Genomic DNA, 15,956 nt, shown 5'->3' with positions numbered 1-15,956 from the left:
GGCAGAAGATGGTCTGAGAAGGAGCAGTGTGACCCGCCAGGCCAGTACTGCTGCTGAGCAGTGGCTCGGGGCGGCATCTGGCTGGGCCAGAGTGGGGGAGCACTACTGGACACCTACCAGGCCCAGGAGCTGCTGGCCCGCCCAGCCTCACACGGAGGGTCCTGTACACCCCTTCATGAGCAATCAGAGCTGAAGGTCACACGTGTATGGAAGTCCAAGACCGGCTGCTCCTACCTCTCCGTGCTGTCTAGCAGAGGAAGTAACCCTGACCCTAGGAGGGCTACTGCTTGTCCTGAGCCTCTGCCTTCCCATGGGGATGATTATGAAAACCACACTGATGCACCAGGCCCACCCGGCCCTGGGTGCCACACCTGCCCCCGGACTTGAGATGTGCCCCAGCATCGAGGATTTCAGCTCACAAACTGCCTGTGCCTAGCACCCAAAGGAGTGAGCCCGGTTGCCACCTCCACTTGACAGAAGGGAAACCGAGTCCCAGAGAGGTGGGAAGGCTCGCCCAGGCCACACTGGGGCCTGAGCTAGATGCCAGCTCCCCAGGGGCCCCAAGCCTCCAGAGCTGCATCCGGTCCTGGCACAGCCGGTGGTGGCCGGCCCGGCCAGACCAAGAGTCTGGACTCAATTAGTGGCCTTCCGGCCCCAACTGGAGGTCTGCCTTCTGCGGCTCCAGCCCAGTCCAGGGGGAGGGAGTTGGCCCCGAGCCGCTTGGCGCACTTCTGTGCGGGGCCCCACGCTCAGGCTTGCCTCTTCTGGATGAAAGCCCGGATCGGCAGCCTGGCCCTAGTCCAGTATTGACCTTGGGAAGTCCACTAAGCTCTGGGCCGGGCCGTACCATGCTGGGGCTCCGAGTGTCGCCCAGGGCCTGTCCATCTGCCCCGTCCCACAGGACAGGGGCCTTCCCGGGAGGAGGTGGCCCGGGACTCACAGTCATGGGGGCTCTCCAGCAGGAGACGCTGCAGCCGGTAGTACTCGGCCAGCACGCGGGTCCCGTACAGCTCGCGGAGGGGCCGCAGCAGCTTCTCCTCCACCAGGTGGCCGGTCACCCGGGCCATGGTCAGGGGCTCGTCCCCCGCAGGCAGCAGCGGCAGTGTCACCATCACAGAGCAGTTTCTGGAGGAAACGAGGGGAGGAGTTGGAGACCCTGGCCTGTGTTTGCTCCAGGAAGGAGGAGGAGGACAGTGCGGGCTGGTGGGGGAGGCTCGGGGCAGACGCAACTGTCCCCTTGGCAGGACACTGATGCCTGAGCCCCTGCCTGGGCTGGGAACGGACGTGCTGCCCCCAGGGCCTGGGCTCAGCTGGGGCACCTCTGTGTGGACCCCGAGGGCTGGGCAGGCCCACGGGGGCGCTCCTTGAGGAGGGGTGGAGAGCCAAAAGGGCCTGGGGAATCCCACAGGCGAGGGAGGACCCTGTCTCAGGGTGGAAAACGGGGAGGAGGTCAGGTTGACCGTGTGGGGTCTGAAGGAGCCGGGAGGTCTCAGCACACATCGGGGTTGGAGGTGGACGAGGAATACGTCCTGCCCTGGACTGTGGGTGGAGGCTGGTGCAGGGGCCCGGGTGGGAGGGCATTTACCTTCCCCCAGGAGGCCTGGGAAGCTGTCGCAAAGGCCTGCCTGCTACCTGCATCCCTTGTGACCCTTGGGCAGGAGTGTCACCCGAGGCGCAGAGCCCTGAGCCAGGGTTGCCCAAGTCGGGGCTAGATTCAAGCACAAGCACTGCCCTGGGCCGGATGCTCTGTGAGGCTGCTGGCCGTGGCCACTGCCCCTTCTAAGCACCCCCGGGCTGACGGGGCCCCTGCCTGTGAGAGGGATGCATCACGTGCCCGAGCCCCCAGGGCTGTCACTGAGGCTGGCTCTGCAGCTCCCTCCAGACCAGTCGCCTCTCTGACAACAGCCAGACTGTGTACAGCCCAGGCCTCAGAATATCAACTGCCTTCTAGCCACTTTAATGGGGTACCCTCATGGCTTCTCAAACTCAGCACATCTGGACTGACACTCTGACCGTCCCCACTCCTGCCACAGAGACTGAATAAAGACCCCCAAAGACCTCCAAGTACCCGGGACCTAGGACTACAATGACTTATATGGCCAAGAGCACTTTGCAGGTGGGACTAAATGAAGGATTTTGAGATGGGCTATCCAGGTGAGCCCATGTAATCAGAAAAGGGAGGGAGGAGGGTCACTCAGACAAGATGTAGGGCAGAGGCTGCAGGGGAGGGGATGCTAGGGCATCGGCTTTGAAGGTGGAGGAAGGGTTCTCAGAACCAAGGAGTGCAGGTGCCCCTAGATGGTGGAAAAGGTAAAGGGGGTGGGTTCTGCCCCCGAGCTTCCCCAGGAACCAGCCCTGCCCACACGGTGACTGCAGTCCCCCAAAACTGAATTCAGACTTCGGACCTCCAGAACCACACCAGAAGAAATCTGTGTTGTTTTAAGCCACTAAATGTGTGGGTGAGTTGCTACAGCAGCAATGGGAGACTAATGAAGCCCTGATCTGCTTTGCCACCAGTCATCCATCCTTGCCCCACAAATGGACCATCCATCCTGCCATTTGCAAGGCCCAGAAACCTTGGCACCATCTGTTCCACCACCTAATCTGATCCATAGTAGATCCACAGGCTTGACCTTATACCACGTCTGGAATCTGAACATCTCGCAGCCCCTCCACGGCTCCCACCGCTCAGCTGAGCCCCCCACCCCCACCCGTCTCGTCTGGACAGCCACACAGAGGACCACTCTTTACTGAGCCCCACACTTCTGTCCACACTACTCTGCTGCTCTGATCTGGAGTCTCAACACCAGGACCAGAGGGATCTTTTTAAATAGGACACAGATCATGTCTTTCCTCAGCTCAAAAACTTTCTGTGGGTTCCCATCTCAGAGTAGAAGCCACCATCCTCACAAAGGCCCTAGGCCACCTGGATCCCTATCACCTCTCGGGCTCTTGCACCCTCCATTTCAGCCCCACTGGCTTCTTTGATACTCCTCCAGCAGGCTAGGTGCATGCTCACCCCTGGGCCTTTGCACCGGCTGTGCCTTCTGCCTGGAACTCTTCCCATGATGTCCACTCGGCTCCCTCCCCTGGCTCCTTCCAGCCCTTGTTCAAATGCTACCTTCTTGCAGAAGCAGACCACGGCTGCACCCTTCAAAAGGTGCCCTCACCCGACCTGTCCTGTTTCTCTCCAGCATTAGCCACCTGACATACCAAATCAGAGGCTAGGAAACTACAGCCCATGGGCCAGAGCCAGCCTGTATCCTGTTTTTGCATGGCTTGCAAGCTAAGAGGGGCTCTTCTGTTTTTAAAGGATTATTTAAAACAAAAACAAAAGTGAAGACGACATGAGAGCCCATCTGGCCAACAGAGCCTGAAAACTTTACCCTTAGGCCCTCAGGACGAAAGGTTTGCTGAGCCCTGACGTAGATAACCTAGCTGTACCTGTTCAGTGCCCACCTCCCGCCGTGGACTGTGACCATCATGAGGACAGGGACCCGTCTCGCTCACTGCTGTATATACAGCGCTGCCTAAAACAGTTCCTGCTCAGAGAACATGTTCAGAAAATACCCATGGAATGAAGAATAAGCCTATTTCCTCATCTGTGAAGATGGGGGCTGAAAATGCCCCCCAGGCAGGGTCATCCTAAGGGATGAGTGAGACCTAAGGGTGTTTTAGCCCAGGGCATGGCTGGGGCAGGGAGGCAGGGAAGGACGGACCCCCAGGTACCTGGCTGAGAAGCTGTACAGAGCCAGCAACGGCTTGCAGAGCCTCCTCAGGGCCCGTGACAAAGTGGCTTCGGCCCAGGACAGCATCTGGCGGGCGGCCTGCAGGGGAGGCGGGCGGCGAGAGCCATCAGGGTCCGCCTGGCCGGGCAGGGCCGCGTCCCACTCCTGCGCCCCACCTCACCAGCTCCAGGGCTGCCCCGATGGGCCTGGGCCGCACGGCCCGCAACAGCTGCACGGCCTCCTGCGCCCGTTCCTGCCACAGCTCGTCCAGGGGCCGCAGTGTCACCTCCAGGTAGGCATCCTTCAGCGTGGCCAGGGGCCCTGCAACAGGTGGCCGCCCCTCACTGTGAGGCACCCCCAGGGGTCCGGACAGCAGGCAAGATGTCCCAGCCTGCATCCCAGACCTGGGCAGGGAGGCCAGTCCCCCGGACAACCCAGGCCTCCAGGAAACAGCTGGTTCCAGGGCACCAGGGAGTGCAGGGAAGAGCCAGCCTCGCAGGCCCGAGACCACCCCCCCCCCCAACGGCCTGTTCACAGCCCCGGGGAGCCCGGGCTTCAGGAGGGCTGCCTCCACTCCCGGAACCGAGGGCCTCGCTCTGCCCAAACTGCACAGAAGGTGGTTGATGCTCAACACCCTCCTTTTCTTTCTGCGAGTCTGGAATGGTGGTGTGTGCCAGGGGAGGCGTCCTGCACGACCAGCCCCCAAAGGAAACCCTAACGCGCTTCCCTGGCAGACCAGCATGCCATCACCACGCTGGAGGAATTGAGGGCGACCCGGGTGACCTCCCAGAGAGAAGCCTCTGGAAGCTTGTGCCTGGTGCTCGTCCCTACCTTGGGCCTCGGCCCCTGCGCCTCTGCCCTTTGCTGATCTTGCTCTGTGTGCTTTCGCTGTAACAGATCCTAGCTGTGAGCGTGAAAATATTCTGAGAACTGAACCCTAGTGAGCCACGGAACCTGGGGGTGGCCGTGGGGATTTGGACACAAAGACAGAAGCGGGGTGGGAGATGAGGGCCGGCTCTCGGCCCCGGTGCTCCTGTGGAGTGGCCAGAGCTTCCCAGCATCACTGACAGGACGCTTGGGGCCGCGGCTACTTAGCAACCAGGACAGAAGCCTTAACCACACAGCCACCCTGGGGCTGATCGCAGAACCAGAGATGGGCTCTGGAATCTTCCAGCTGTGGGCCTAATAGAAACAAAGCTGTAAGCCCAAAAGAAATCAGGCGGGGACTGGAAAAAAATTGAGCAGCAGTTCCCAACGAAATAAGGCAGTGGACATAAGGGATATTAGCTTAGAGACCCAGAGGAATGGAGGCAGCAGAGGCCATGTAGGCTGCAGGCCCGAGGGCTCTGGGGTCGGGCCTTCTCTCCTGCACTCACGTTCCAGCTCATTCCGCAGCTGCTCCAGCCCGGCCTGCAGCCTCTCCAGGTAGAGCGGCAAGTGGTGTGTCAGCGCCCGCCTGGCCTGGCTCTGGCCCCACAGCGAGGCCGCCGCCCGGCCACTCGCCAGCACAGCGTCCAGTCCCGCGTGGGATAGCTGCAGGATGGGGCCCACCACACTGTCCAGGGTGCCCGCCGGCTGCACCTGGGCAGGGAAATCGAGGCAGGATCAGTGTGAGGGTCTGGGGCACCCAGCATTCCAGAAAGTCCTCACGCCTGCTGAGTGGGGGGCACAGGCCAGGCGGGGGGTTCTGGGGGTGCATCTCCACACACAGCCTCCCACTCTCCAAGTGTGTCCCCAAGACCCCGACGCACTACCCACCAGGCGCCGGAACCTCTCCACGTAGGCATCCAAGCCTCGGACCTTCTTCTCCAGCTGGGCTCGCACCTGGGCCCCAATGGCTGTGATTCTGGACTGCGGGCACAGAGGGGCAGGCTGGGGTGGCTGGGAGGTTGCCGGTGACGGGTGCCCCAGGATGTGTGTGCAGGCTATGGGGCTGCTGCTGGTTTCCTGGGCACTGTGGGACCCAAAGGGCTTGCAGTACACCCCACCCCCAGCCCCCAGAGAAAGCAGCACCCCCCGGCCCGGGCTGTCTCACCTCCACGCGGCCCAGCAGGGGTTCCTGGCAGCCTTGCGCCGCCAGGCGGAGGCTCTGGTTGGCAGCCTGCAGGGTCAGGCGTCCCAGGGATGGCCCGGGCCGCCCGCCGTCTTGCAGCAGGGCCTCCGCCTCAGCCGTCCGCCTGTGGGCACACGCCCGCAGCACGACACTCTCCTCTCGGCTCCCTGGAGCCAGGAAGGGTCCTGCTGTTGTCCCCAGGACTGGCCCCGCTGCCGCCCGGATGCCCACTCCGCCTCCTGCCACACCTTCTGGAGCTTTCCCCACCTACGGGGCCTACTAGTGTTTGCAGGCCTGGAAGTGCAACCACCCCCATCAATGTCCCGGCCACCCCCTTCCCCGGAGGCCTGGTCTCCTTCTGGTCCCCCAGTCCCTACTCACCTCCCACCGGCACGGCTGTGCCCTTCTATCAGCCTCTCCCGCCATCACAGCCCACACAGGAGGCCACAGGGGGCTCTCTGTCACCTCCAAGCCAGGGTGCCACGAAATCCTAATGGGGTTCCTTGACTCCTGAACTCTCAGCACCCCAATCTCTGTCCTGCCTGGGGCCAGGTTGGGCTCTGCCCCAGCCGTCTGAGTGTACTCACTGCCTCTCACCTTCCTCGTGGCCCGCAGAGGCCTGGAGGCAGCCCTGGGCCCGCAACACCGACAGCCGCACTTTCTCATCCCCGTCGCCCACATGTCCCTCTAGCTGGACCAGGAACCGAGAAGCTGAGGTAGAGACGCGGCCCCGCAGGCCAAGGCGCTGAGCCTTGGGGCTGAGGATCTGCAAACAGGAGGGCAGAGAGCAGAGTGAGGCCCGGGGAGCGGAAAGGCAGTGCCCACCCCCACCCCATATCTCCAGGGACACGGGACCCCCACGTCCATCCTCCCACAAGGTTCACTGTCCCTGCCAACTGCAGAAAGTACCTATTAAATCCACATCTGGAGGCCTAATAAGCCAGTGGTACCCGCCCCCCATGTGCCTTAAAAATCACCGATGCCAGGCCTCACCCCAGAGACGCTGCCTTCACTGATCCCGGTGGCCCCCGACCTTGGCATTTTTGCCATTCCAGGTGCCCAGGCGTTTCTACCTGCAGGCCGTGTTTTCTGTAATTTCCTGAGAACCACGGCAAACGTCTCAGCACGTACAAGGAGATGGGGGTAGCGTGTGGCACAAATGCGGTCACTGGGCAGCTTACCCCGACCCTTGCAGACACCTACCCTGGCAGGAGGGGGACTCAGGACAGGTGGGTTCTGAATGGGCAGGGGAGGTCCAGGAAAGGTCACAGAGGCCCTCACAGAAGGAACCCTGGAGGACACCCTGCAGGTGGAGGCCCATTGTGGGGACGGGAGCCACCTCTGGTCTAGGCTCAGCTGCCCTGTGTTCCAGCCCAGGTGCTGCTGCTAACAAGCCCTACAACCCTGAATAAGTGCGTTGCCCTGTCCGTGCCTCAGTTTCCAATTCTGTAAAATGATGCAGCACGGCGGCCTTCAAAACTCAGCAGGGATCAGAATTGCTCTGCGTACGTGTGTACGGGAGGCGTCTTACAGGTTGAACTGTGTTCCTCAAAAAGGTGTGGGAGTTCGAACCCTGGTGCCCGTGGAATGTGGGGCTGCTTGGAAATAGGGGGTCTGCGGGTGTGATCCAGTTAAGGAGTGGTTGTAGTGGATTCAGGTGGGCACGAGATCCCCCGGCCGATGTCCTGGAGAGACAGCCACGTGAAGAGGTAAAGGTTGGGACCACGTGGCCATCAGCCAAGGAGCGCCAGGATTGCTGGGGCCACCAGAAGCAGGCAGAGGCCAGGAGGGACGCTCCCCTGGAGCTTCTCCTGGGAGCGCGGCCTTGCGGACACCTTGGTTTTAGACTTCTAGCCTACATGACCATGCAAGAAAAAATCATGTGTTCCATCACCGAGCTGGGGGTCATGTGTTCGGCAGCCTGAGGAATCGAATCCACGGGGCCCACTATGCATGCACGTTCTAGAGAACCTGTCCTCGAGGTTTCCAGGTGGGCGGGGTGGAGCCCAGAAAGCCTTATGAAATTTCACAGTGCACGACGTGAGCTCTGGTGGGGGCGTCTGCGGACCATACTTGGGGTCTCTGTCCCCAAAGGCGACTTGCTGAGCTCCACCTGAGTCGCTGTCACTGGTGAGGGCCTGCTGGCGGGTGAGTGCCTGGCCTCCAGAACCTGTTTCTCTGCTCCACAGGGGCCTCTGCGTTGTCAGGAGGACCAAACGAGGCCGGGAAGGGCCTCTACCCACCACATGGACCCTCCCACGGGGCAAGTGGCTCACTCCTAGGCCTTCAGTCCTGGCAGGCAGGCCTTGGGGCGCTGGGATTACAGACACGGGAGCAGCTAAGGGCCTGGCTGGCAAGCGGGGGAACCGAGCAGTCACCCTGGACAACCTTGGAAAGCAAAGCTCTTTAGAAACAGCCACGCTATGGCGCTGGGAAACAGAGGCCAAGTAAGCTCCGGATGCAGGAAAGCCATCCCCGCCCAGCGCCGGCTGCCGGAAGGAACACGCACCTCACGAGCACCCACTGTGTGCGTGCCCTGCGCAAAAGGACTCTGCAAAGGAGGTGGGATTTGCTCCCGTGGCCCAGAGGAGACAACGGAGTACAGAAGAAGGAAAGTCACAAACTCAGGCTCCCCCGGTCAGGGTGACACAGGAGTGCGCAGGTGGTAACCGCGATGGGGCACCCACTGTGTGCCTGCGCTAAGCGGGCAGAGGGAGGGGGTGCCCGGACCCCCATTCTCATCAGGCACTGCTCTAAGTGACCCACACAGATCCACATAGTTAACCCTTGCGGTGGGAGTCCCATGGGAGGTGGGGTAGGTGCGATCATCACTCTCCATAGCAGGAGGTCAGCGGTGGAGCGGGTTGTCAGGAAGAGGCTAGGGGTGGGTTCAAACCCAGACAGTCCAGTCACTGCCTCTTTGGTAGGGCAAGGGCCAGAGGCTGAGGAGCTGCTTTGTCTCAGGGCTGGGGACAGGCCAGAGGGTCTCACCCCCCCATGGAGCTCGGGTCCCCCACCAGGGTGCCAGCCCGCGGTTCTGACCATGGCCACTAGGTGGCAGGGCCATGCAGGCGGTGGTGGCCTGGCCCGGGAGCAGGGCCCGGGAACATCCTCCTGGGGGGTGGGGTGGCGGGGTACAGCCCTGACCTGACCACCCACCTCCAGCTCCCCGGAGAAGTCTGGTGTCCGAGGCTTGCTGTGGTTGCGGAGCGTCAGGCTGAGCTGCAGGCCATGGTCTGGGTCCGGGGCGAGGCCCAGCTGGCAGTGGGAATGCAGCAGGAGCCCCCTGTGGCCCAGGGTGTGCTCCCCGGAGACTGAGAGAGCCTGGAACGAGAAGGTGGGTGTTAGCGGTCACAGTCACGGAGGCTCAGGGGCAGTAGCTTCTCCTCCCCACCAAGCCCGGCCTGATCCAGACCACTAGGGCTGTCGCAATAGCCTCTTGGGTCTCCCATCCCCCAGGTCAGCCCCAGCCCCAGCCCATAGGCCCTCCTCTAGTTGGTAACCAGATTGACCTTTAAAAATGCGAATCAGACATTATCCCTGTGCTCAAAAACTCTCTGCCTTCCACCGTACTGAGAAGAAAAGCTGCCTTGGCACGGCCCACTGGTCAGTATTATCTTCTTAACCTTACCTCCTTGCTCTCTAAAGGCTGCCCTATGTTCCTTAAATACCCTAAGCATGTTCTGCCACAGGGCCTTTGCACTGGCTATTCCCTCTGCAGAGCTTGGCCCTGTCAGTGAGGCCCCCTTGCAACCCCCTGTCTCCTCTCCCTGCTTCATTCCTTCACGGCATGGATCATGCCTGAGTACATATCATGCATCTTGTTTAACTCTTTCCACGCCCTGGAATGTGAGCTCCAGGGGTTGGGGTACCCCGACTGCCCTTGTTCCTGCACCTAAGTACAGGGTCTTGCATAAGTAAAAACCACAAATGCTTTCTGAACAAATGGATGAATGGGGTTGGCAAACTGCCTCAAGAGCCAAAGAACACTGCTTATTGTTGTAAATAAATATGTATTGGAGCAGGGCCACACCCATTTGTTTACAGAGATCCTATGACAGCCAAGCTGAGTAATTGTAACAAAGACCATATGGCTTGAAAAGCTAAAATGTTTGCTATCTGATCCTTTACAGAAAAACTCTTACCCTGGGATGGATGGATGGGCGGATGGACAGGAGGGTGGGTGTGTAGGTGGGTGGTTGGGTGTGTGGATGGATGAATGAATAGATGGACAGGAGGGTAGGGAGTAGATGGATAGATGGATGGATGAGTAGGTGGGTGAGTGGGTAGCTGGGTAGGTGAGTGAATGGACGGACAGGAGGGTAAGGAGTAGGTGGTTGGATGGATGGGGGGATGGATGGGGGTGGGAAGGTGGGTGAGTAGGTGGGTGTGTAGGTGATTAGGTGGGTGGATGGATGGTGGATAGATGGATGGATAGGAGGGTGGGGAGTGGGTGGATGGATGGACGGATGGACGGATGGACGGGAGGGTGGATGAGTAGGTGGGTAGGTGGGTGTGTGAGTGGGTGGCTGTATAGGTGAGTACGTGGGTGAATGGATGGATGGACAGGTGGATGGATGGGAGGGTAGGGAGTAGATGGATTGATGGATGGTTGAGTAGGTGGGTGATGGGTAGCTGGGTAGGTGAGTGAATGGATGGACAGGAGGGTAAGGAGTAGGCAGTTGGATGGAGGGTGCGTAGGTGAGTAGGTGGGTAGATGGTGATAGATGGATGGATGGGAGGGTGGGGAGTAGGTGGATGGATAGGAGGGTGGGGAGTAGGTAGGTGGATGGATGGATGGATGGACGGATGGATGGATGGACAGATGGATGGGAGGGCAGGTAGGTAGGAGGAAGGACCAATGAACCAGCTAACAGACCCAGGAAGAGTGTTCCCCTCTAACAACGATGAGGCTGAGTACCTTCAATCCATGTGTGAAGCACTCTTCCAGCGTCACACGCCGCCCATGCCATGTCACCCTACACGCGGGAGCCCTACTGCCTGTCCTGTCCCTCAGGTGGAGCACTGGAAGTTGAGAGTACTGACCTGCCCCGCCTGCGGTCACCCAGCCGGCAAATGGCAGAGCGGTGATGGTGGCACCTGGCTAACCCGCCCCCACCCCTGCACTCCGTGGGTGCTCTCCTCACCCCCCACCTCGGGGACCCCTGGGCCCCTTCCTCAGGACGCACTCACCCTGGGCAGGTCGCAGAGCCCCAGCTGCAGGGAATGGCGCAGCCAGTGGGTGTAGTCGGTGTCCACTTCTCCCCGGAAGCTGTGTGTGGTGCAGGAGGTGGTGAAGATGTGCTCTAGCACGGCCTCGGCGTGGATCCTGTCTGGCTGGGACGGCCAATGCCTCTGCAATGAGAGGGCGCCGTGAGGCGGGGGCTCATCCCCTAGGGGGACAGTGGCCAGGGCCAGCCACAAGAGTGGGTGCTGCAGGTCCTGCCATCAGAGCCCTGGCCGGGCGCAGCAGCCATTCCTACCCTGGGCAGGACGTCTGTTGGGAGCACCGAGGGGGCTGAGCCTAAGGGGTCTCAGAACCCAGGGTGCCGGGCCCCAGAAGGAACAAGGCCTGCTGTCAGGACCAGCTGTCCTCGTGTCTCCATGGTCCGGTCCCTGTCCCAGGCTCTGTCTGCAGAGCAGTGCTCGGCCCCAGCAGCAGCCCCAGGTGGGGAGCGATGCCCGGAAGACCCTGACCTTGACACCTCCAAGAACCTGAGCCCCCCCCCACACACACATCCTCCCTGGCGTCACCAGCCCCTTCCCTCGTCTGCTCCCTGTGCTCACCTCGCGCCGGGCGCCTTGCTCTCCTCATCTCCCAGAGCTGTCCCTACACCCCAGTCAGGGAAGGAGGATCCCCCCCGTTTTACAGCAGAGAACAGCACGGCTCACGGTGGAGAAATGAGTTGCTCACGATCCTACAGCTCAGCTAGCGCTTGCCCGGGACCCCATGGCCTCCGAGCCCGGCACTTTCCACGACAGGTGGGGCCGCCCCAGGGTTACCTGTCTGGGACCCGGCTCTCCAGGCCTCACCTCGTAGGTCAGGTTGTGCCGCACCCTGCGTCGGTCCCAGGACAGGTCGAGCTGCTCGCTGAACACGGCCGGGGTGTGTGTTAAGGCCCCACAGGCCTTGAGGGCACTCAGGCCCCATGTTTCCTGGAGCTGACGGGAGGATGGTGTGTGGGGCTCGGGGAGCCAGCACAGGGGCCCGGATTTAGGGAAAGGCCCCCACTTGGCTGGCCAGTGCAGCCGGCACATACCTGTCCCGGGGAGGCGGCCAGGCAGCCGTCCCAGGTGCTGCTGCGCTGCGAGGACCTGTCGGTCCAGGTCAGGTGCAAGGTCACCGGCTGCCCTCCATCCCAGGCCAGCTGGACCTGCGTGGAGATGGGGGGCGGTGGAGGGGAGGGGCAGAGGAGAGGCCCGTCTGTGCTGCGGGTGGGGGACAAGAGGAGCGGGGTGGGAAGGGCTGGTGGGAGGGGTAGGGGGGTAGCCCACCATCGTAGGGGACCCTGGCCTTAGGGTGCTCAGAGCCACACCCACACCAGGAGCCTGCATGGGTCCAGATGCAAGGCTCCTCCTTCTGGATCCCAATCCCCAGCCCAAAGGAAATCGGAGCCCCCCACCTCGGGGCCTCTGGGGCCGCTCTGGACTGAACTGTGGGCCCTGCCTGCCCGCCCCTCACCCCTCCGCTCAACCCCAGAGTGCTGGTCCTAGGCCGCAGGGCGGATGGCAGGTGATTGGGTGTGGAGGAGGTCATGGGGCGGCCTCCAGATGGGATTGGTGCCCGTGAGAAGGTACCCCAGAGAGCTCTCTCCCTGGCATTGGGGGGATGCGGAGAAAACCGTGAGCCAGCACGAGAGCACTCCCCAGAACCTGAGCAGGCGGGCTCTTTAGTCTCAGGCTTCTAGCTTCTAGAAGTGGGAGAAATACGTTTTTCTGTTTTAAGCAACAGAAGCCACCCAGCCTAGGGGGGTGATTTTTTAAGATTTATTTATTTGGGAGAGGACGAGAGTGAAGCCCCCACAGAAGCAGGGGTGGGGAGGGGCAGAGGGAGAGGGAGAGGCCCCACGGAGCAGGGAGCGTGACGCGGGACTCGATCCCAGGACCCTGAGGCCACGACCTGAGCTGAAGGCAGACGCTTAACTGACTGAGCCACGCGGCGCCCCCACCTGTGGTGTTCTGCGGCAGCAGCTGGAGCCCACTAAGCCCCCGGCTGATGTCCCCTCCCTGGCTCCTGCCCCCCCCACCCTGTTCCTAGCTGCCTCGGGCTCTTCCTGAAGCTCCCCAGCACATCCCCACCTCAGGGCTTTGCACTGGCTGTTCCTTCCCCCCCACCCCCAAATGCTATTCCTCCAGCGTGTCACAAGGTGTCCCCCTGTCATCTGTGGGGTTCTCACGATTCTCACGGTTACTTCCCCCAGGAGGCCCTCCTGGACCCCCCCCCCCATCTGGTTAGTCTCTGTCTCCACCTCCTCCCTGCTTTCTTCACAGGGCTTATCACAACTCTTCTTTCCCTTCAATCGTGGCTTGAATTTTAGACAGGGTCTGCCTGCCTGGCCCGGCGCATCTGCCGTCGACGCGCACTGGCCTGCTGTCCTCCACTCCGCAGCTGAGAAAACCGAGGCTCGGAGAGGGTCCCGGGGCTGCCCGAGGCCCCCCGGTGAGCTGAGGAGCCTGGCTGCCCCGCGCGGACCCCCGACTAAAGCAACGAGTACATAAATGATGAGTTGGACGTGCACGTAAGCCGTTGCGCTAAAACGTGAGCCCTTTAGACGCAGGACTGCACGCCTTGAACACCGCCTGGCATGCAGTAGGTGCCTAATAAGGTATTGATGAAAGGACGAACGAATGAAGGGCCCCTCGGTCAGGAATCTGCGGCTCTGCAGGAGCCCCGACAACCAGACCAGCAGAACCCTCGTCCCTGCACACGGCACCCGGTGCCCGGCCTGCGGGCCCAGCCACGCAGCTCCCCACCCCCGGGACCCCCACCCACCGGCACCTCGGATGCGCCCCTCTCACCTGCCGGCTCTGCTTGCCGCCCCTGCGCTCAGCAAGGCCGCCAGCCTCCATGCGCCACCAGGACAGGTTGAAGGGCTGAGCCAGGGCCAGGCGGGCGGCCAGCTGGCCCTTCCCCAAGAGCAGAGAGGAGGAGACCACCACCTGGGGAGGGGGCAGGCTGAGCCGACGCCTGGCCCAGAGGGGCAGCCCCCTCCCCACGCCGTGCAGACAGCCTTCAAGGTCAAGGGCGTGAGGGCAGCTGGCTGGGGCAGAGCACACGACCCCAGCCCTGCCCTGCCCTCCACTGGCTCTGTGACCCCAGGAGGGTCGCTGCACCTCTCTGGGCTCCGACTTCATCAAGTGCTAAGTGGGGCTGACTGCTAAGCCCTCACTAGGTGGCAGCCCCTGGCGTCCCTGGCGTTGCTCAGGTGTTGCTGGAACCTGATTCCAACCCCCCCCCCTCCACCCACCCAGGGCCTTTCCCACAGTTTCTTGGGGGCTGCCTCCGGTGGGGCTCCTTCCAGCCCTGACACCTACCTGGTCCTTGTCATCCCAGCGCACAACCAGGTCGTCCCGATGTCTGCGTCGTGAATGCTCGCAGGACAGGCGGAGGCCGCTGTGCCACGGCGGGTGGGCGAGCTCCGCTGGGTGGGAGCACAGGAGAGCACATGTGAGGGCAGGGCCTGGGGGATCTCGGCCGACACAGCCGCCTACTCAGGCAGGTGGAGGGTGGAGGCCACGTGCTCAGGTCATCTCATCGGCGCGACGTTCAGCAGCTACACTCTCACTTGGTCGCAGCTCCCTGACCTGGCCCTGCGGGAGCCCCGAATCCCACCCCCCACCCCTGCGATGAGCCTCCACCTCCCGCCTCAAGGGGCGGGATCTGTTTCCATGGCCCTTGAACCTTGGCTGCAGGTGACTTGCTAACAGAATCTAGTGAAGGTGACGCCACCGGATGTCGGATGTCACCGGCTTGCAAGGGCCTCAGCAACTGCCCCCCAACCCCCGCCCGGCTCGCTCTTTGGGACCCTCGCCCAGACAGTGCGGGAGCGGCTCCGGGCTGGCTTGCTGGAAGGTGCCACCACACAGTGCAGTGCCTGGATGGGCCAGCGCAGGCCGTCCGAGGTCTACTGGTGGCTGGCGAGCCCCAGGATGAGTCGGAGAGCCCAGGCGAGGTCAGCAGCCCACGTGCCCGGCCTGACGCTTACGGCGGAAGCCACGGAGTCTGGGGACGTTTGTCACCTCCCACCAACATCTTGTACCACTCACGTCCCTCACGCTCTTGGGTCTGGTGTCCCTGTGAATGCCCCACGCCCACCTGGGCCACACTCAACTGGGCGGCCACCCTCTGCTCTCATCCTGTCCCGGAGCGTGATGCAGGTGGCACCCCCACCCCCAAGGCCTCACAACAGACAGCCTCCCTGCCTCTGGGATTGCTCCCCTCAACCCCGAGGGGGAGTCTAGCTGCCCTGACCTCCTGCATCATCACTTGACCCCATCTTGTGAGGCCACCAGGTGGTCCCGCCTTCCCAAACCCAGAGCAGGAGTCCGCCTGAGTCTCCACAGTCCACAGTGGCCACCTTGGTGACCTCTGAACTCTCTGGAAGGGGGGCCACCTGCCGCTACACAGGCTCCCGGGAGACAGTGACCCTGGCTGCTTCCCGAGGCGCCGTCGGCTCATCCGTCCAGGGAGCGCTGACCACACATGTGTGCTCCACACTCAGAGCCGTGACCCTCGTTGTTTCCACCCTCCGGCCCCCCAGCTTGCAAGCTCTGTAAGCACAGAGCAGGGGCCTCAGGCTGCGGAGCCCACCCACGATCCCCCTGCACGCACAACCGTGCACGCACACACACGCTGCCTTGGTGCACTGAGGGGTCACACATTTCCCCTGCCTCGCAGGACACACATACGGCAGCGGGGGCCTGGGAGACGCCATCCGACCACCCCCCAAGCCGCGTTCCCGGGACTGGGGTCTGCACGGTGTCTCCCACTCGGCCGGCCAGCAGGTCGGGCTCTGCTGTGTGTAAAGGGGGCTCTTCGAACAGAAACCGATACTCACGTGACTGCACGGCCCCTGCCGGGGCAGCCTGTGTCCTGGAGGGCCTCGGAGGACCCAAGTGCCATCAGCGGGCCTGCGGTGGGACAGCGCTCGCCTCCCCTGCTGACATCAGCCTCA

The 15,956-nt window shown here is 62.3% G+C and overlaps 1 protein-coding gene across 1 annotated transcript in view; it reads right to left on the bottom strand.

The window, feature by feature from the left end:
- LOC112679053 (uncharacterized) overlaps positions 1 to 15,956 on the bottom strand; it is a 142,842-nt gene that overhangs the window by 11,205 nt on the left and 115,681 nt on the right. Inside the window, exons 49-61 of the mRNA XM_035718183.2 lie at positions 14,317 to 14,423; positions 13,801 to 13,941; positions 12,042 to 12,155; positions 11,815 to 11,943; positions 10,975 to 11,136; positions 8,941 to 9,105; positions 6,379 to 6,547; positions 5,764 to 5,948; positions 5,487 to 5,579; positions 5,105 to 5,309; positions 3,946 to 4,049; positions 3,730 to 3,890; positions 941 to 1,125 (exon numbers count right to left, since the gene is read on the bottom strand). Coding sequence (XP_035574076.2) covers positions 941 to 1,125; positions 3,730 to 3,890; positions 3,946 to 4,049; positions 5,105 to 5,309; positions 5,487 to 5,579; positions 5,764 to 5,948; positions 6,379 to 6,547; positions 8,941 to 9,105; positions 10,975 to 11,136; positions 11,815 to 11,943; positions 12,042 to 12,155; positions 13,801 to 13,941; positions 14,317 to 14,423 — 1,920 coding nt within the window. The remainder of the gene's footprint in view (positions 1 to 940; positions 1,126 to 3,729; positions 3,891 to 3,945; positions 4,050 to 5,104; positions 5,310 to 5,486; positions 5,580 to 5,763; positions 5,949 to 6,378; positions 6,548 to 8,940; positions 9,106 to 10,974; positions 11,137 to 11,814; positions 11,944 to 12,041; positions 12,156 to 13,800; positions 13,942 to 14,316; positions 14,424 to 15,956) is intronic.

The sequence above is a fragment of the Canis lupus genome, chromosome 6 (assembly GCF_003254725.2).
Source record: "Canis lupus dingo isolate Sandy chromosome 6, ASM325472v2, whole genome shotgun sequence".
NCBI lineage: Eukaryota > Metazoa > Chordata > Mammalia > Carnivora > Canidae > Canis > Canis lupus.
This window is presented reverse-complemented; position numbering and strand designations above follow the sequence as displayed.